This window comes from Medicago truncatula, chromosome 3 (assembly GCF_003473485.1).
Source record: "Medicago truncatula cultivar Jemalong A17 chromosome 3, MtrunA17r5.0-ANR, whole genome shotgun sequence".
Lineage (NCBI taxonomy): Eukaryota > Viridiplantae > Streptophyta > Magnoliopsida > Fabales > Fabaceae > Medicago > Medicago truncatula.
Genome location: NC_053044.1, coordinates 48903216 through 48923784, shown reverse-complemented (window position 1 = coordinate 48923784; position 20569 = coordinate 48903216). Strand labels below are relative to the sequence as shown.

Here is a 20569-nt window from a genome sequence, read left to right as displayed (position 1 = left end):
TTAACATTTACCGGATAATTTTTATTTTGAGCGAAAGGAAATTTAGATTAAAGAACAAATGAATACTTAGAAAAAATCTATCAGCCAATTACATGGTTCATAGTGTCAATTCCTCAACAAATGGTCTGGACTTGAATGACATCTTGATAATTTAGACAAAATAAATAAATAAAATCACTTGCAATGACAAAAACCGTTTTAACTTTGAGTTGAATCTTTAATAGTCCCAAAGGTCTTTTACAAGATGATTAGTCTCCAACCTCTCATGTGATTTTTACATGACAGCATAAAGTGTAATATTGTGCAACATTTCATCATTTAAACTCACTTCATCTAAATTTCACGAGTGATTATCTTTCTTTTTGAACGGTTAAAGACCATACTTTACCCTCCCATGAAAAAATTACACATGGGAGACTTTATTCCCCTCATTGGCAAGTTGAGATTCTAGTAGTCTGAGACCGTCTTAAAAATCAAAGTTCATTGTTCTCCAAGCAAATATAATGAGAGGAATGGAGAGGCTCTATATTTGTCTCCAAATGTCTTTTACAAGATATTCCAGAAATGTAATTCAGAAAATTTCCTTTAAGTATCATTGGAAACTTATGAAGAAATACAAACTATAGTTTATTAGCAGATGATGATCAAATATGTTTCACATATTGCATAGAAGGATCATTGTTCGATTTTAAATTTTGTACATACGTAGTTAAATCATGTTGTTGATCATCAAGTTAAAAGGTTCTTGATGGCATCCCATACAAATTTAGTTAACAAAATCATTTCTAAATTGCAAGCAATAAAAAAATTCCAAGAAACATTGCAGAAGTCCAGCATCTTTTTAAGTCTTGACAGTCCATCGGCAGCAGCGCGGTCACTCAGCTGCTGAGCAAAAAGGAAACCATATGAGGCATTGAAACCATTTTAAGACATTAGTATACACGGAAAAACAAGACAAACAAGCCAATTGGAAGAAAAAAAAACTGTATGGAATAACAACATAAGTAGGCAGTTCCACTTATTATAAATATAAATTAACTGTTGACTTAAGTTCTAACTCTCATGCAGTGCAACAGATCGTAATTTGAAAAAGTTACGTTTAAATTTCACAAAGAACATAACACTAGTGTTGATTTAGATGAACGTTAGTAAAGGAATGCAACTAAAGACACATTAATATAAAAACTTGACATCAATTGAGCCACATATACAAGATTATGCAGGTAAAACTGTTAATTGATATGTTTGATATAATGATCTGGAAACAAATCCATCAATTAATTAAGCTCTAGGAAATTTGAATAAGATAATTGATGGCTGGAGAAGCTCTAAATCCTAACAGTTTCCCAGGCTAAAGGAAATTTAATGGATACAGAAAATGCTACTAGGTCAGAATGCAGTCAATAACCACTGCCACCACCTAAAATAGCAATAAAAGGAAGCACATCATAAGCACCATCAACAATAGTTTTGAAAATCTAATAATAAAGTACATATATCTAAAATGTACAATAAAAGAATTGAGATCACATTATACGAGAGTGCAAGCCGACAGAAGCTAATATTGACCATCTAATCTTACATAAATGGTTAACAAGTAAAATCAATCATGACCATTTAAACTGTCATTGTTCACCACCCCCTCCCAGATAAAGCACATCACAGTTGCAAGTATGATCTGATCTAATCAATGAATTGGGTCAGGTTGGGGTTAACTATTACAATATATAATTGTCCTAACCTAACAACAATACCAACAACAACCAAGCCTTATTCCACTAAGTGGGATCGGTTACATAGATCAAACGACGCCATAATTGTCCTAACCTAATGCAAATTAAACTTTTAGAGACAATGTCTTTTGAGCATGTAAGTTACGCCAGTAGTTTGTGCATGAGAAAGACATTTCCAGAACCTTCAATACATGAACCCCAGATTCTAAGTCAATAATAATCCATAACAAGGCCATCAAAGTTTTTGTCATAAATCAACAATATGTGATATATCTTATCTTATGACACTAAATAGCTACTTAATATCATCATTTATGTCAAATTGACGTTACAATTTGCAAATTCTTGAAGAAACTTTCCCTTTAAAAGAACATAGCATCTACATGATTCATTTCCAAATCAGCCACACCTATAAATAACTAATAAAAACAAAACAATGTGGCTTTTGAAAACCATAGTTTTATTGCAAAGCAAATCTAACAAAACATGTTGGTAAGTTCTGCTCATTCCTCTCACAGCAAAAGCATAATAACCTCGGTGCAAATATAAATATCGCGCCTTTAATGTTTTTTTATCTTAAATTACTGAAATCTAAGAAAAGCAGAACCAACTAGCACCCAGTGAAATGGAAAATGCAACTACAGCATCTAACATCTACGACCCGTTTTTGACAAGGTCATACTATAGAATCGCAATGAGACAAAAAGAGATACATTGGACTAAAACAGAAGGAAAATAAAGTCATTAGCAGAGATATACACTAAAAGTGAGTGCATGTAACTGAAATCCAATAAATGACATGTAACATAATCAAATCTTACAATAAGCTCTATACATTTATTTATACAGTTACAGTATCTTGTATGCTTATGTTCCAACCAACCAATGAAACATCTATCTAGATAAATCAAACATCCCTTCATAACTGCATAACACTTATTCATACCGAAATGCATTTTAACACTCCCTCAAAATCACCTATAAATTAACTCCAATCAGTGAAACCCTGACACTCCCCAAGCCCCACCTACACAAAATAGACCTCCTAAATACCTATTCAGCACCAATACTTTAAATTGAAGGTGTGTTTGGTTCAATGTATGGCACAACAACAAATGTAGTTATATTTAATCACTTTCATTGTCTCATATTGTTGCCGGTGCCAACATGTCAGTGGTATCAGTGTCATGTGACATCAATGTCATTTCTAATGTCTGTGTCTATATCAGCGTTTTATAGCACCAACACTTCAGATTGAAGGCGTACATCTAACATGTGTTGGTATCCAACTGACACAAACACTGGTAACTACATACAAAAAATTTCTATTTTCTAAAATTATTATCGTGCCTATGTGTCATTGTTGGTGTCTAGTGTCTGTGATTCATAGTCCAAAACAAAAAATTCATCCCAAACATTTCTTTCTAAGCACATTAAGAAAATCAAACAAAATGATACCTCTGGCCATCGCCATTGTGCTGACCACTGCCAACACCGCCACCACCAGCATAAGAACCATCATCCGCGCCCGTCTGCCAAACAGACTGCCAAGCCTGAGAAGGCGGCTGAACATAAACACCGGTAGCGGGATCAACAGCCGGACGACCAATCATCATTCCAGCAGGTTGTCCCATAGGAGGATAATAATAAGGAACACCACTAGCAGCAGCACCAACAATAGCAGCAGCACCTTCATCTTTAATCTCATCTCTCGGAACAATATCAACCAAAAAATCAAAAATATCAGTCCTAGTAATAGCAGCAGCAATATCATTTTTCTGAAGAGTTCGTCGTTTATTCTCTTCAGCATGAAGCCAAGAACGAATGGTGAGTTCAAGAATGAAAAGCTCACAAGCTTTAGCAAAGAGAATTGGTGCTTCTGCAGAAATCATGCGAACGTCTTCATCAGCTTTCATGATTTTCTTAATGCGTGCTAATGGAAGTTGATGGTTTTTGAAGTCATTGACGTGTTCGATTTCTTGACGTTGGTAGGACCAGAACATTTGAAGCTGTTGTTGTTGTTGTTGGAGAAGATGTTGGAATGGTGGTGGTGTAACTGCCGTGGGTGAAGGTGTTGGATATTGTTGTTGTTGGTTGTTGTTCTCCATGAATGATGAATGATGATGATGTTTTCAGGAGTAACAATTGGTGGCTGTTGATTTTGATGGAATTGTGAATTCAATGGAAGGAAATCATTTTTGGATGATTGGATAAGGTAGGGCCTAGGGCATGGGACTTCTTTTCTTTCTTCGCAATTGTAAAAGCGGGATAAAACTGCAATGTGTGACAAAATTTATGGTTAAACACGCGGTTTGAGAGTCTTAAGTCATGATAAGAGATATAATGATCCAATGATAAAAATTAAGCTTCTGCATGTTGCAATACTAATTTGTTTGTGCGTATTAGACAAAGTCTCTTTCATCTTAATTAGAGGTACTCAATTTTAATTCATCCTTGAAAATGAACAATATTGATTCTCTTGAGAAATTTTTTTCGCATATTCTAGTATTCACATATACATGCAGAGATACCTCATTTACACAAGAAAAATATGAATGATTTTCTTATGTTTTTAAGGATAGACATAAGTTTGAATAAACAAAATTACAGGTTCATTAATTATGATTAAGCAAAGTCACCATCAAATACTCAAAAGATCCTCTACAACTAATTTATGGAGCAGTCTGTAGAGACATAGATTTACCCTACAGTTTTGCTTGCTTACTTAAATTATCAAAGAACTCCTCGAATAAGAGTTTATCTAAAAGATTTTGAAAATATATATAAAAAAAAAAGATAACTCAATTACAAATTTTTAAGTTTTAGAGTTGCTTAAAAAAACTTTAAAATAATAAAATAAATCACAACTTTATCTTATTTCTCAAGGTATGTTAATTTTTATTCTGTACCCCTTTCTTTACTATAATGAAAATAGCCCACGTAAAAACAACTTTGGTAGAATCCTTTACCTCAAACGAGTTTTTGTTTTGAAAAGAACACAACTGAATTTATTAGTAGTAGTATTATGTAATATTAAAAGTTAAGTCATGTCCTCCTGAATAGTCAGAAACAAAAAAATTGAGCTAGAGCAGGCATACATAAGGATATTCATAATGCTGAATTTTATTGACTTGAAGAAGCTAGTAACTAGAGTACATTGGCATGTCAAAAAGCCCTGCAAATGTAACCACTAAAACCAAAATTGCAGGACCGTCAACATACAGCAAAAACATCAAAAGCTGCTCGAACTTGGTTCGAATTGGTGATTATAAATAAGCTATGGTTTTGTAGACTATTTGAATTAAATAGGCTAACTCTATGGCTATATTATGGAACACAAAATCTCTTCAATCCAATTCAGTTATTCACAATCACCAGTTACTTCACTGCTCCCTTTTTTCCTTCAAGCGTTGCCGCTTATATACGACCAAATTTTCAGGCCATGCCTTCCCTTCCTGTGCTCCATCCACCTTCTTTCTCCAAACATCTTCAGCAGAATCTTCTTGTGTTGGAGCATCAGTGATCACCTGAAGAAGTTCCATAGGTGTTGAAGCAGGATCCAGCTCCAAGCAACCTTTAGGAGCATTGTCACCTTCTTGTCCAGTAAGCAAGTATGAAGGTACCTGGTGTGAAAAACGAAACATCTCTGCTCTTGGAATGTTCCTGATTTTTCTTGGATCAGCATTCTGGCGGAATACTGTCTTGAAACCTGCAACCTTGACAAGCGGAGCAACATTCACACCATGTTCTTCACTGTAGTCTTCAAGCACTTCCACCATGTTGTATTGATGTATGATATCATCGTTAGTAGTTACATCCCAATCGAGGGACCAGTTCCGAAATAGAGCCCAAACATCCCCTTTCTTTGGATATATATGGATAAGTCCTCTTGAGCCTTTTGTCCACTTGACCCTGTGAGAGAAAGAATTGAGAGTGTTACTTGTTGCACGCTTGCCTAATCGGAGATCCCCGGTGGTCTTTGGAAAGCCGTTACTGACCCACTCTATCGGTGCCAATTCATCATTGGTTTTAGAGCTAAGCCAGCTTATCTTCATCTGGAAAGGATCCTTTGAGATCACAGAGTGGATAAAGACATAGTAGCGCGGCATGCCGTCTTCATCATCGTATACTGCCCACACCTGGTTCTCCCCAAAAGAGTCCTCAATTCGATCCCCATCAAAATCATGGAAATCTGGGTCTGGAACAGTCATGGAGACGGAAACATTCGCCTCTGAATCAGCAGAGATAGGTTTGTTCTTGTTCTCAGACTTGACAATTTCTTTTGGACCAGGCTTCACTCTAACTTCTGGGACAGTGTTCTTTGATATTGAAGATGGATACCGTTCATCAAGTTTTTTACGGATCTCCTTCCACTCATCAAGCTTCCTACGGCTCTCTTTCCACTCATCAAGCTTCTTACGAATCAACTTCTGAGCCTTTTCCGCCAAGATATTCTTCATTTGCTGCTGAGACATATAACTAATACCATTCCGTCTGGAATTTCCGGCAGCACTAACCTTTCCTGCATCAAAACTAATCTTCAGAGACCCAAACCCATTGGTGGAGTTCATTCCTTTTTTTGACGCCATTTCAGTTTCCACGTCTCTTCTAGCACCATCAACTTTATGCTCACCAGTGCACCTTTTTTTCCCAGAAGACTGAAAAGCTGAACCAGCAACAGTTCTCTCAACAGCATGAGTTTTCCCAAAATGTATCTCCTCCCTCATGACAGGTGCCGAGTCTTCATGCTTTCTTTTCAAATTCGCAGATGGCCTCATAAAAAGACCAGGAACTCCACCAGCAGTAGAAACCGATGTTGGTACACTGGAAAGGCCACCAGGCATAGAAAAAGCACCTGACCCGAGGGATGAGTTGACAGCAGACATTGGTGTCCTACTTGGAACATGACAGTTTCTATCCAATCCGGTTGAGTTGAAGCTTTGCTGCTTCATTTGAGAAGGTCTTGAAGTGGATGAAGCATTTTTGCGTACAGATGGGGCTGGTATCTCGGAAGCATAAAATGGTTTCTTGCAGCGGCCACAAACAAGATTGCAGTTTCTGTAAGTAGCAAGGTATTCATACTTTGTGCTGCACAAACTGCACACAGTCCAAAAAGTATCTGATTTAGGAGGGGCTCTTGGAGAAGAATTGGTATGAGCAGCACTCATATGATCTCTGTTCTTCTGGATAGCAGCATTAAACAGACCATTATGACTAGCAGGTGCAGGAGGTCTTGGAGTGGGACTGGTGTGAGCAGCACTCATACGATCTCTGTCGTTCCGGTTAACAGCATTAAACAAACCGTTCTGACCACCAGGTACAGAAGGTCTCTCACCAAGGTTAACAGTATTAAACAAACTATTTTGACTAGCGGGTATAGGATTAGGAGGTATCCCGACAGGAATCCCTCTAATTGCCAAGCGGTACTTTTGGTCATAGGTGGCTCTCTTATCTTTATCAGATAATATAGTCCAAGCCTCTGCGACAAGACTAAATGCACCATCCGCACCCACTGATTTGTTTTTATCAGGGTGCAGTTTAAAGGCCATCTTCTTATAACATTTCCGAATCGTTTCATCATCATCCAAAGGTTGTGCACCAAGGATCTTGTACCAATCCACTTCTGCACCAACTCTTTCTTCAGCAGCGAGATACACATCAATGGTTTCCAGCAACTGGGGGAGGTCATCATTATTGGGATCCAAGCTTCGAGCCCTCCTTGCAAGTAGTCTTGCAACACCAAAGTCCTTCTGTAAAATCATCTTCTCTGCCATCTCCTTAACATTTAAGGCATTATCTTTTTTAAATCCCATGTGTGGATTGTTTGTTTTCTCTGGATCGCTGCTAATTACCATTTCCTTCCTTAGAAGCAATGAAGCATAACACCGAGCAATATCAACGAGTGAGGACTTGTGAATACTCACACCAAGAATCTGACAACTCTGTGTGCGCAATGAAGATGCTTCCCTTAACTACAAAAGCCAAAGAAACCCTACAAACAATCAAAAATGGAAAAACTACGTTAACAACAAAGGAAACAAAAAACAAAATTAAAACCGTATAACAAAGTCTTAACAAAAAAAGAGAAACAATGGTTAACAGCTAACAGCATTATGTACGGTGCTTATTCCAATTCATTAATTCTCAATGTTTTGCTTAAATAATCAAGTAAATACAAATTCAATGCACACATTCAAACACCAAATTTCCAAAATAATCCATAAGGATATCACGAAGTTAGTTTTCGATTCCAACACAATCTCACATTCTCAATGCCTTACCACCATCCCCACCGCAATCCACGGAACAATCAAACCCTTGCTGATTATAATTGCAAAATAAAACAGGAACCATACATAATCTCAAAACATACACCATCAAACATCAGTTTCAATCACTTACTTCAAAATTAGCGCAACAAAACAAGCATGCTTCAATGCTTCGACTTATAAATTACAACTAAATTCTTGCTCGTGCAACTCTTTAATCGAACTAATTTTACAAACATCCATAAGGAACAACATATTAGATTCAAAAAATAAACAAAAATTCAATCTGTAAGACTTGAAAAAAACACAAATAATCGTTCATGCAGCCCTTGAAATTAATAAACCTTAAACAACAATCACAAAGAACAATAAAAAACACAATAACCAAAAACCAATTTTTTTTAAGATTTTAACCATATTTTTAAGGTTTCGGATTGTACACACAGTAATGTGGTTGCAAAACAACACCGCTTCGTTTAGGTTGACGCAAACCACGTTGGTGTTCGGTTACAACACAAAAAAACAAAAACAAAAATCATCAAAAACAAAATAAAACAAAAACCCCTTCATTTTTTTTTATATTTTCAAACAGAATCAATCAATAAACTAATACAACTACAGATTATAAGAACTGAAAATAAAAATACAAACGAACATTGATTGAAATAAAAAAGTATAGAAAATGATGAAAATAAGATAAAGGACGCACCTTTAGCACAGAGGAATGAAGAAAAATGAGAGAAATTGAAAAGATTGAAGCTTTTGTGTGTTTCTGAATGAAGAATGATTCAGAAACAGGTTTGAGGATTTGGGCTCCGATCAGAGACTTTCAAAGCTTACTCTGTGCGGTGCATGTTTTTGCCAATATGTTGAGAGGTTTTTATACTGTTTTTCATTCACTTTCTTTATGTTTTTTTTTTTTTATATAATTAAAATGGGTATATTTTTTCATTTATTTCATTTGACTTAATTATAATATTTAATGTGTTAATGTAAAAATATATATTTACTAGTTTACTAGATGTATAAAAAAAACTAGATTCAATGAATTAAATTGGCTTCTAGTAAAAACCTTTAATGTGTTCTTATCAACAAAAAAAATCTTTAAAAAGGTGTGTAATTACTATTAAAATTTAATACTATTTTACAATATTATACAGTTACTACTTGACCACAATTTTTTTTTTTTTTTAAGGATTACTTGACCATATTAAATATGTATTTTATTAAAGTTTTACATACGTTAATGGAATATATTCAAACCAAAAGATTGTATATTATACATAAGTAACTATATCTATCAATAAGCCTTGTTTTTAAAACGATGGGTTGCATTGCTTCAATGGGTTGCATCGCTTCAATGAAGTTAATAATGCAATTTAGTAAAAGCAATCATTCTGTGGGATATTTTTGTGTTATATTTTTCTCTTTTGTGAAAAGGTGCCATAAAGAACGTATCGAAAAAGAGAGATTCAAAGAGAATGGAAAGTAATCAAAAAGAGAAGCAAAAATTATTGTGAGACAATAGTTTACCGTATAAGAAATATAAAAAATGGGAAAATGAAATCGGGATTTTATCTTTAAATTTAAATAATAACATGATTATTTTCTTTTTAAATAATGGAGTAATTATGGCAAAAAAAAAATTATTTTGACTAAATAGTAAAATTTATATGGAAGGCAAGTTTCATTAGAATCATGTTTAAAGATACTCCCTCCATTTCAAAATGAACGTCGTTTAAGATTTTTACACACATGTATTAAGAAATGCAAAGATTAAAAGAAATAAAATTGTTATTTTACCAAATTATCCTTATTAACTATTGGTTAGTTTTAAAAGTAATAATACTTTAGAAGCAACATGCATAATATTAATTGGAGGGTACAATTGAAAAGAAAGAGTTATTATTGTATTGAAATATGAAAATAACATTAATTTTGAATTTTTTTTTTTGTTAAAGTGATACTCATTTTAAAACGGAGAAAGCATGATAATTTGTCCAAGAGGTGAGCTTACAACTCAAGGGACATTGTTGGACATCATTATAAAATGATAACGAGTGTCATCGTTGTTAATAACTAATGAAAAGACAAGCACATTTGTGTCAGTTTATCTCTCATTTTAATTGCAATATGTTGTATATGTATTATATAGTGTCAGTTTATTTGTCATTTTTTATAGTGTCCAATATTTTTATTTTTTTGAAGAAGTCAATCTCATCCACCAAATTTTGCATTGAGAGAGTTGAACATTGAGACCTTCTGATGAGCACATTTCAAGGTCCGAAACTAAAACCATCGGGACAACCCAAGAGGATTTATAGTGTCTAATATCGTTCCTATGTTATGGATTATTCATATTTTAATGAAATTTAACTATTTTTTAATTGATGTTTTAAATAATTTTATAAAAATGATAAAATAGTTTAAATGAAAGGGTAAAAATGAAAGAAAAAAACAAAGCAAAAAATGGTGTATCTCCTTTATATACTGTTATTGTGTTATTGATAGAATAAGATAGAATATATTATGTTCTAGTGATATTAGCTCAGATGGTAGGAACATTACATAATATATGCAGAGTAAAGGTTCGAACTCAGGATACCTCACTTGACTACATGAAAAACAAATAGGTTATCGAAATTTATTTAATTTTAATTTCAATACCCCTTATATACATTGTTAAGTTTTCAAAATAGTTATGGTGTAAATTTGGATAGATTATCTATACCATTATATTATATCATAAAACAAAAGAAAGATATAAATTCATTATCAATGTCAATGGTATCAAAATTAAACAGGCAAGTACAATTTAAAGGAGACAACCATTTTGACCCATACATGTGTGAGATTTTGTGATTGTCATTTTTAGATGTTTTGAAATTGAAAACGCATCCCTAGTGTCTTTTTTTTTTAAGAAATTATATGGATTTAATTGACCAACGAAAAATTATATTCGATTACTTAATTGACAATTTAAAAACTATTTTAATGAACAAAATGATCAATAAAAGATACGTTTTATAGACGTGTTTGCAATTTTGATACATTAAGAAGTTAACGCGAGGACACTTTACACATTGAGGCTTCTTTTATTTTAGAGCATGTGGCCATCTCTTCACTAGTGCAAGTCATGCATCATGAGAACCAGTTGAAACATTCTGTTCCACAGTTCAGTGCAACGTAAATACATGAAGGATCAGAAAAGATGAACACTCCCGACTTAGTTTAGCATCATGCAGAGAACTTCCCCAATCTTGGAACCTGTGTCACAACATACCTTCCACTGGTGCATGTTGTGAATGTTGAGAATGATGACCAACAACATGAAATATCTCCTGGTCAAATTTCTTGATGAAACAGTTGTTGACAAGTAGATGAGGGTGTTTGAAATCGACAAAAATCATTACTTCGTCACATCATCACACATAAAATTTGTTCCCGAAACTCAAACAAACCAAGAGACAACCACGACTAATCCTCCCCACATATGCCTTGTGCTACAGAAGGATCTAGACTTAATTAAACATTTTTTGGTTAATGAGAACGAGGACTTAGAGGCTCCTTTTACTCCCTACTTGACAAAAAATCAGAAGGATAAAATGCATCAGAATACTTGAATCACTGCCTATTACTTTCGCTCTAAAGGTGAACTCAAAGGTGGTTGATCAACACCACTTCCTACAAATATCATTGCTATTTTATCATTTTATGAGTGGGTAGTAGAGCATGTTTATTAGGAGTGTCAACAGGGTTGGGATGTCTACGTTTCACTTTAATGTTTAACCACACTCTTAAGTTCATAACAACAATAATAATGATGCTAATAATAATAAAATTAATAATAGCAAGAGTCATGTAATTTCAACTCAATTGTTAGTTGCAAGAACAATGACATGCAAGGGTCGGTGTTCAAACATCGAAATCCACACTTCTCCCCTCTCAAGGCGTGTCAGGTCAACCATTAGCTACTTGACAAAAAAAAAAAAAAATGATATCAAATTTATATAGGACGTACATTTTTTAGCGAGATCTATATCCTTTATATCTGATCCTAGTAAACATGCTTACCCTAATTTCCAACCTTAAATCTACTTTTTTGACTCCAATCCATCCAAATCGTTAGATCATTGTAATTAAGGATGGTTAACACATGAGCCCTTGATCAAATCTCACTCCTTGAAAATTGAAACACACACGTAGGAAAACAAAAGAGCTGCACACGTAGGAAAACAAAAGAGCTGCTGTTCCCCTTTTCTCATGTCTCACATATCAATATACGCTTTTCCTCTTTTCTCAAAACAAGCTCACATGTTTCTTCTTCCTCTTATCAACATCACCACCGCCAACCCTTTCCCCATCCATCGACTGCGACCACTAAACCTCTACCTCAACATATTAATAACCACACTTTCTACCATATCTATCCTCCATCATAGTCGTATTTCTCCTCTCATCCCTCGCCGTCCGTCGTCGACTCGGTCGCCGCCGTCCGTTGTCTACCTTAAATGTTTCTGGTATACATCGTTTATATTTCTCCTATTCTTCTGCTCCTACTTATTGTCTGTTTGGTTTACTGTTGGGAAGCGAAACACACATTTGTGCCGATGCTTGAATTCTCAGTTTCTAATTCCACGGCCAAAAAGTGCATTGGACGCGATTTTTTTAGTTGCCGCAATTTAAGTTGTTTAATTTATCTACTTTGATCGTTTTCATTATGTTTTTCTGTGTTTTGGTGTTGTTGGTCGAATTTCCCCTTGAATTATTATGAATGATGTTTGTTGTCGGTTCTTAGACAAAATCCATTTGCAATTTATTAAAATATGTGTCGTTTCAAGGATTCTATATTGATTGTGTACTACTCTGGTGGATGATAATTTTCCATTTGGAGACTTTGTTGATAAACATTTCAATGCAGAAAAGGAATGTGAAGCATTTAAGGCGTGGGGATTAGAAAATTGTGCCCAAGTTATGTTAGAAGATTCTGTTCGATGGGTCTGTTCCAATTTGGTCGAATTATGTGTTTTAGTGTTTGTTTATGGGTAAGTAAATTTGGTTGAATTTGGGTGATTATAAGGATGCATGAATTATGTGTTTTATGGGTACTGGGTAGTATATTTTGTAGTTGGTTTGATGGCAATGTTTATGGTTCAGTAATGACCATGTTTAAGTCTACTGATTATTATTATTGGTTTTAAAGAACAGTGCAGCGAAACTCAGAGAAACTAAGTGCTAAGAAGTTGGGAATTGTGGATTTGAAACAGCGGCCCAGTGTATCAAATGTCTCTATATTATTTGTTTAATTAGTAAATTATCAATGTTTTGAATATTAGTTGTGGTAAATGCCGTGGTTGTATCACGATCTTTAGTGTTGCAGTGAGATGCAGTCAATGCGGTTTCAGTCGCGGCCGCATTCCTGTTTCGATAACATTTATCACGTCGCAGTCCAGACTGTGGTCACGGACCTCTATTTAAAACCTTATATATTGTAGTAAAAAAATTAAAAATTATATAATTATCTGTGGTTTGACTGATGTTGAACATCATTCTGACACAGTTCATGTTCCATCACTTTATTAACAAGGTTAGAACAGAAAACACATTAACACATTCTCTCCTTTAACTTTTTTCAGGTGGCCATGCTCTTGGTTCTTTTTATTGAATAGCATTGAGCAACAAAATTGAAAAATAACACTTGCAGAACATTTTCATTGTAAATTTGATCAATGGGTTCTAGATTTGTGGAAGGAGAACAATCATCACTCACTGACGATTAGGATGCCTTGATTTCGACGACTGATGTTGAGCTTCTCAAGCGAGCTTGGCGTAATGAAAAGGCAGCCCCCCTGAGATTCTTCGTTTTGAATCTGATTTGATCAACCGCGTCAAAGGACAGATTGAATTGATGGTAACGTTTCAAAAACTGATTACCTTTTACTTTTTGTGATTTCTTATGATAGCTTGCCAACTGAAATGAATTTCAGTTTTGAACAATTCTAAACTCAATTATATCATTTTCTGAAAGGATTCTTCATAAAATCTTTAGGCATGAACCAAAAATGTATTGACACATTTGGATCTTAAAGCAACCTATAACCCAAAAGGTTATTTAGCATGATATTTTATGTTGAGAATGTATCTTTGCAGATGGTGTTATGTATCTCATTTTCAAATTGCTATATAGTGTTGGTAGTTAATGTGTTTTTAGATCGTATTTGAATTAAGAATACTTAAGTTTATATGTTCGGACATGATAGGTTGAGGACCACTTCAACAATTTTGGAATGGACATTTGCAGATATCTCGAAGGTCAAGATGAAATAAGAATTTTCAGGTATGAATTGGAAGTAGAGAAAATATTGTGAATGAAATGAACTACTTGAATTGTGTACAATCAAAGAAACTTAAAGATTACTACTCTTCTTTTGATACATCTAGAAATTTTATCTACTATGTAAAAGTAAATTTGATTATAAGGAGTTTTTTGAATTCATGTGTAACCACTCCCTTTTGAGTTCCAACCCCTCCAATTATATAATTTAAATAATATCATTACCTTTGATTGCTGTCAAAAAACATGAGAATCATTTAAGATTTCAATATTTAAGATTTCAATGGAGTAAAATATATGTAATAATGAAATTATTGAAGATCAATATTAGTAAGTTTTGACCACTGTTGGAAACTCTGACATAGGCCAATTCCATGATCATTGATTGTTGTCAACAACATGAGAATCATTTAAGATTCTAATTCTACTGTTAATTTTCAAAAAAATTAAAATAAAGTTGGAAACTTGGGATGCTTAGGCTGAGAGAAATTGTTTTTCTTGGTTCATGTATATATTTCTTATTAGTTTTATTTGTCTTCCCTTGAATCCTCTCCAAACTTTGCCTTCTTTTTCTTCTGTGTGTTTCATATCTGCAAATATTCATCTCCATATTGTTTATTCTTTGTTTCTTCTTCATCTTTGTTTTCTTTTATTCATTGCTACTGGAATAAAATGGTTATCTAATGAATTAGGATACGAGTGACAATGAGCTGGGAGGAGAGTTCATACATTGGTAAAGTTGGGAGAACAATTATTGATGCTGGTAAACTCTTCTGACTTGGCCTCTTTTATACGTAACTCTAATGATTATCATAAATTACTGTGGTGAACATGGACTAATGATTTAGAATGCATTAAGTTTATGTATGCTTATTCCGTAATGCGAGAAAAGAAAACTGAATGCTAGCTTATTTTCTAATAATTCAGAATGCATCAAGTTTTTGCAGGTTTATGTTAAGTAGTGTTGACTACCCCATTCGACACCCTAGCTCGCCAAAATGACCTCTTGCTTATGGAAAAAACCTAACCAGCCCGCTACGCATTATGTCATCCACCAATAAATTACTCTCACATTTTTCCTAGAAAAAGCAGCCAACTGCAGTTTAAGTTTGCTACATTGTAAATGACATAAAATTCTCCTTATGTATTCCATAGAAAAAGCTACACTACCAATGTTTATGTAATACAATTTCATAAACAATCTGGTGTTGCACCTGCTGTGATAGAGTTTGTATTTGTTAAAGCATTGTTTGTTTTCCTGAGAATGAGCAATCGCATGTTCATACTTTCATTAGAATAGCTCTAAACGACCCATATCCACATCGTAGCTTCTTCCAGGTGGTCACTTCATTGGCAGAAAATGAATATTTAGTAGTTCTTCTGGAGACAATCTGATTAAGTTATTGGCACGGGTGCATAGATTGAATAATAAGTAGTACTAATAGATTACTCATTTTGTTAACTGCCTTTATTATTTTCTCACTTGGATTTAGTACAAATTGATTATTGGTCATGTCTTTGGCTTCCTTATCCGTGACTCATTTTCTTTCTCAATTCTCACCATTTGCCTTTTTCGTCTAATCTCTTATTCCCTTAATTTTTTATATTTTATATTTTTCTTTTTCTTCTTCTTTTGATGTTGTTGATGTCTTTCCTAATTTAATTTGTTTTAACAAGTTTCATGGTAAACACTTTTTAGTCCCTACAAAATTTTCCGTTAGTGTTTTTAGTCCCTGTTAAATTAAAATTTGTTTAATTATGTTTAAAATTTTAAATTTTTTACATACTTGTTTAAAACATTATAAAAGGTTCCGCCACAATAAATTAGCTCAAAATTTTATTTTTAGGTCCAAATTTTCGTTAGTTTTATCTTGAATTTTTGGCGTTTTAAAAAAATTATATTTAATTCATTACATGTTAAAAAATTCTAATTTTTTATAAAAGAGATTAGTATAACGTTCTTAACATGCCTGTTAAAAATCATTTACAAATATAAAAGTTTAAGTATAATTAAACAAATTTCAATTTAATAGGGACCAACACATACTCTTAGTCCTTGTAAAATTAAAATTTGCTTAATTGTGCTTAAATTTTTAAATTTGTAACATATATTTTTCACATACTTATTTAGAATATTATACAAAATTCCTCCGCAAAAAAGTAACTTAAAATTTTATTATTAGGTCCAAATTTTCATTAATATAATCTTGAAAATTTGGCTTTTAAAAAAATTCATATTTAATTCATTACATGTTAAAAAACTATTTTTTTTTACAAAAGAGTGTCATACGATGTTATGAATATGTATGTAAAAAATCTTTCAAAAATTTAGAAGTTTAAGCATCATTAAACAAATTTTAATTTAACAGGGACTAAAAACACTAACAGAAAATTTTGTAGGGACTAAAAAGTGTAATTTATTTTTATAGGGACTAAAAACAAAACTGCAGATACTTAATTAACCCTAAAATGTTTCTATACTTATCTAATAACAAATTATTCAATCCATAAAATAACATGTTAAACACATAAGTCCCAAAAGACTATAATACATTAAATCCATCATGATCTTATATTAACATAATCAGCTCTATATTGAAAGAATATCAACAAAGGTTTGATTGTTTTTACAAGGTTGTGTGACTATGTGCTAATTCTCTTTAAAAAATCTTTATAAATTAAAATTTTATAATAAAACACTTGCTTAACTTGACATGAAAAATTCAAATAATACTCAAACCTTGTTGGTGACACATTTTGCACTCCCCCAACAATTGCAAATTTAATTTTCCTCTGCTCCCCTAAACTCAAGATAGAGACTTCCCATTACCATAAAGTTGGGAATAAAACCTCTTAGTCCTTTGAACAATGATCAAACTCAAACCAGCTGCAACCAAGCAAACTACTGCTAAAATTCCACAAGTCAAGGAATAGCAAATGTTTCCTTCGCAAAGAAGCAACTCATTGTTATTTCCGGTACCATAATAAGGCATTGCCAATTTCGTGGAGGCTCCATAAATTTGTATTCTGTGCTTTGCTTGCTGTTCTGCGTAATAGTCGTATATCGTGCTCGCCAATCCAGATACAAGCAGAGATCCAACTGGGCTAGCAATTGTAAGAAAATTGTACAAAGTCCCAAAGTTCTTTAACCCAAATACTTCTGAAGTTGCTGCTAATGCAATTGACCAATGGGATCCATATCCAAAACCCATAGTTATCGCTATCACATAAACTTGTCCAACCAAACCTATGGTATAGTAGGAGAGTCCCAAAGACATTACTGCTTGAATCATTGCCAATGCCACAAGTCTCGGATATCCAAATTTTCTGTTAAAAAAACCAGGCGGAAGTTGGAGTGGAACATTTTATAACATAGTAGAATTAAAAGATGTACTAAAATCAAAAGAGTAAAGCCTCAAACTCAAATTGTTACAAAGAAAATTACAAAGCCTTATTTTGTACTTGAGAAATGGAAATATTAATTTAGTTATAAAAAAACTCAAATGTCCGTCAAATTAGTCGTTTGCACGACTAATTTGATCAATATTTGAAAATTTTGAAAATCAAATTGATATTTTCATTTTTCAGCTATTAAATAGATCGGAGTATTGGAGATTTTTTTTTTTGTCTCAAAATAGAATAGAGAAGAAGAAAAAAGATTAAACAGATCTCACCTCACTATAACTTCAGAGAAGTAGCCGCCACCAACACGGCCTAGGAAATTGGATATGCTGATAACCGATACATAAATGTTAACATTGTTGTCGCCCAAAGATTGACAAATCTGACCCATGTTGTTTATCATTGTCAATCCCGACCCACAGCCTAAGACGATAGAAACAAACATGATCCAAAAATCAGCATTTACCATTGCTTGTGTTAAGGTAAAATCCTCTCCTCTATGTGGACCATTTTTTTGCGGCTTCGCATCTTCAAAAGTAACATGTTTGGAAATGACATTATCATTAATCTCATTGTGCATAGGTGTAGTTGCTGCAACAATGGATGGTTGAAGAAGTTGTTCCTCATCAGCACTTTTTGGTTTAGAGAAGAAAACCAATATAATAGGAACTATAATTGGAAGCAAGATGAAAACAATCAAAATAACTGCAAATGAAGTGATAATGTTTTGATCCAAATCAAACATATTCTCTAGCAACAAAACTCCCATTAAATAGGCAGCTAAGAGAAGACAAATGCTATAGATAAACATGAATCCTGATTCATCGGAGGGTCTAGATTGATTAAAAGTATGAACAGGTCTTATGATGAACATGAAAGTTAAAGAAACCATTGCTGGACCAACTGCTATGATGAAAATCAAAGAGGCTTGATCAGGGAGATTAATCATAGCTATTATTTGAGTCCAAATTGCGCCACTTAAGCCAACGAATCCTTTCAATATCCCTACCACGGGGCCTCGGTTTTCTGGGAAACTTTGCACACAGGAAACCAATGCTGCCGTGTTGTAGTACGTTGAACCATTTTGTCCCACCAAGATGAAAAAGCATAGCTGCAAGTTATCAATCTCCGGTTAACAATTTTAGTTCACATGTTTTTATTTTGTTGTGTCAAATAAATTGTTATATATGAAATGTAAACAGCACAACACATGGTGGATCAAATTGATTGTGTCTCGGTGTCGGACATGTGTCGTGTCCGACACCGACACATATTATTATACTGAAGTATGTGATTTTCTCAAATTATTAGCAGTGTTCGTGTCCGTGTCCGTATCCGTGCTTCATAGTAAGTAACTAAGCTAGTTATGGTGAGGAAAAGGGGGAAAGAAATCAAAAACCACACTTGATTCAATATGAAGCATCATCAATGTTGGTAATTAAAGCAATAGTCAATCTAATTCATTTGAAAAACTGAATCCAAACAACAGCATCTAAAAGCAAAATTGATTCAATTGATGATGTAGTTAACTAGATTATTAACAAGAGCTATATAAATAGAAATAAAACACACACACATACCGTCCATAAAGGCAAAGAAGGAAGCCTGTGTGTTACAACAAGCCAAACAAGACCATAACCAACAACATTCTGAAGGACACCAACTAGTATAACTGCCCAAACAGGCCAAGCTTTGCTTATAAACCCAGCAAGAAGTCCAACGTTGTCACCCAAATCCTTAGCCACACTTAAGAAAGCTACTTGCTTCTGATTGTAACCCATGCTGCTCTTTATGACTGGTGATATGCTTCCAAACATGTAAGCTGTTCCTGCAAATGACATATCCCACATTGCACACACAAACACCACCCATCTGTGTCCCACAAATTTCTTCAACTTTTCTTGCAATGAGACCATGTCGCTTATATTTGAACACTTAATTTGCTTATCAATAAGCTACCTTAAGGTTGCTTATCAAATCAACTTCTCATCCCACTTCACTCTGATGATGATGTTAAAAAATGAAAGTCAATTATAGCTATTGTGTGTAAATATATGAATAATATACTCACCTGTCTTGATATTTTATATGACAACTTATCTTGATATTTTATATGACATGTATTCAAAATAATATCTAAAATTATTACATATTTTTGAGAGAAATATTATTATTCATAAACATATCATGACCACTTAAATAACGTTGAGCATTAATATTTTTGTGTGGTGTGGTTATGATGATAATAAAAATGGAAGTGGAAACCAAGTTGCTTGGGCTCCAGTGGCAAGAGCTCATTCCAAGACGTATCCGTAGAATACTGGGTTTGATTTCCAGGGGAACAATGCTTGACCAGTGCGCATGCCTCTACGCATAAGCTAGATTAGTCGTCCACCTTTGATGAGTTGGAAACCGGTGCGAAAGAAAAAAAAAATGGAAGTGGACATCCTTGTATTGTAGTGACATGTTTACTTTTTTGCGCTCCAAAATGATGATCCCAATTTTCATCACAAATTTGCAAAGGGCAAATAAATATCTTCGATTTAAGAGCAAAATAGTACTTTTTTTTATTTATTTTTTCTTTCTGAAAGGAACAATTCACAAAATACTTTTAAACCATTGAATATTTGTTGGTTAAATGTCGTGATCAGAGATGCCGTGTACTGTAGTTCTATTATTTTAGAAAAGATCTTCCGTAATTTCCATTTTTCCAGCATGGGATAAATATCTAGCCTTCTAGATTCACATGACCATGGACTGGGTTGATCAATTATGTGTTGGAGAATTTTTTTTATATTTTTTTTGTAGGAAATAATCAAATTAGTAATATA

At 33.7% G+C, this 20569-nt stretch overlaps 3 protein-coding genes and 1 long non-coding RNA gene across 12 annotated transcripts; 1 reads left to right on the top strand and 3 right to left on the bottom strand.

The window, feature by feature from the left end:
- Nucleotides 1–603: 603 nt before the first annotated feature.
- Nucleotides 604–3983, bottom strand: LOC11429705 (nuclear transcription factor Y subunit C-1). 2 transcript variants are annotated; one of them, XM_013606219.3, is made up of 2 exons: nucleotides 3192–3983; nucleotides 604–885 (listed from the first exon to the last, which is right to left on the bottom strand). In XM_013606219.3, exons 1-2 carry the CDS (start codon nucleotides 3839–3841, stop codon nucleotides 879–881), a joined length of 657 nt encoding a protein of 218 aa, XP_013461673.1. In that variant the 5' UTR covers nucleotides 3842–3983; the 3' UTR covers nucleotides 604–878. The 2 variants fall into 2 exon arrangements, with proteins under 2 accessions (XP_013461673.1, XP_003602805.1); XM_003602757.3 differs by having other exon boundaries at nucleotides 604–882.
- An 855-nt stretch (nucleotides 3984–4838) lies between these two features.
- LOC11421300 (uncharacterized) lies at nucleotides 4839–8886 on the bottom strand. Of its 2 annotated transcripts, none has more exons than XM_003602756.4 (2): nucleotides 8712–8886; nucleotides 4839–7725 (listed from the first exon to the last, which is right to left on the bottom strand). In XM_003602756.4, exon 2 carries the CDS (start codon nucleotides 7586–7588, stop codon nucleotides 5117–5119), a length of 2472 nt encoding a protein of 823 aa, XP_003602804.2. In that variant the 5' UTR covers nucleotides 7589–7725; nucleotides 8712–8886; the 3' UTR covers nucleotides 4839–5116. The 2 variants fall into 2 exon arrangements, with proteins under 2 accessions (XP_003602804.2, XP_039687673.1); XM_039831739.1 differs by having other exon boundaries at nucleotides 4839–7705.
- Nucleotides 8887–12230: 3344 nt separating this feature from the next.
- On the top strand, nucleotides 12231–15849 carry LOC11429704 (uncharacterized). Of its 7 annotated transcripts, XR_003009961.2 has the most exons (5): nucleotides 12240–12522; nucleotides 12924–13047; nucleotides 13639–13913; nucleotides 14263–14339; nucleotides 15029–15849. It is a non-coding gene; the product is annotated as an uncharacterized lncRNA (long non-coding RNA). The 7 variants fall into 7 exon arrangements; XR_003009956.2 differs by having other exon boundaries at nucleotides 12231–12522; nucleotides 12924–13913; XR_003009962.2 differs by lacking the exon at nucleotides 12924–13047 and having other exon boundaries at nucleotides 12244–12522.
- Nucleotides 15850–16869: 1020 nt separating this feature from the next.
- On the bottom strand, nucleotides 16870–19945 carry LOC11421299 (protein NUCLEAR FUSION DEFECTIVE 4). The gene is made up of 3 exons (XM_003602754.4): nucleotides 19319–19945; nucleotides 18011–18849; nucleotides 16870–17663 (listed from the first exon to the last, which is right to left on the bottom strand). The coding sequence occupies exons 1-3, from the start codon at nucleotides 19652–19654 to the stop codon at nucleotides 17144–17146; spliced, it is 1695 nt and encodes a 564-aa protein (XP_003602802.1). The 5' UTR covers nucleotides 19655–19945; the 3' UTR covers nucleotides 16870–17143.
- Nucleotides 19946–20569: the final 624 nt, after the last annotated feature.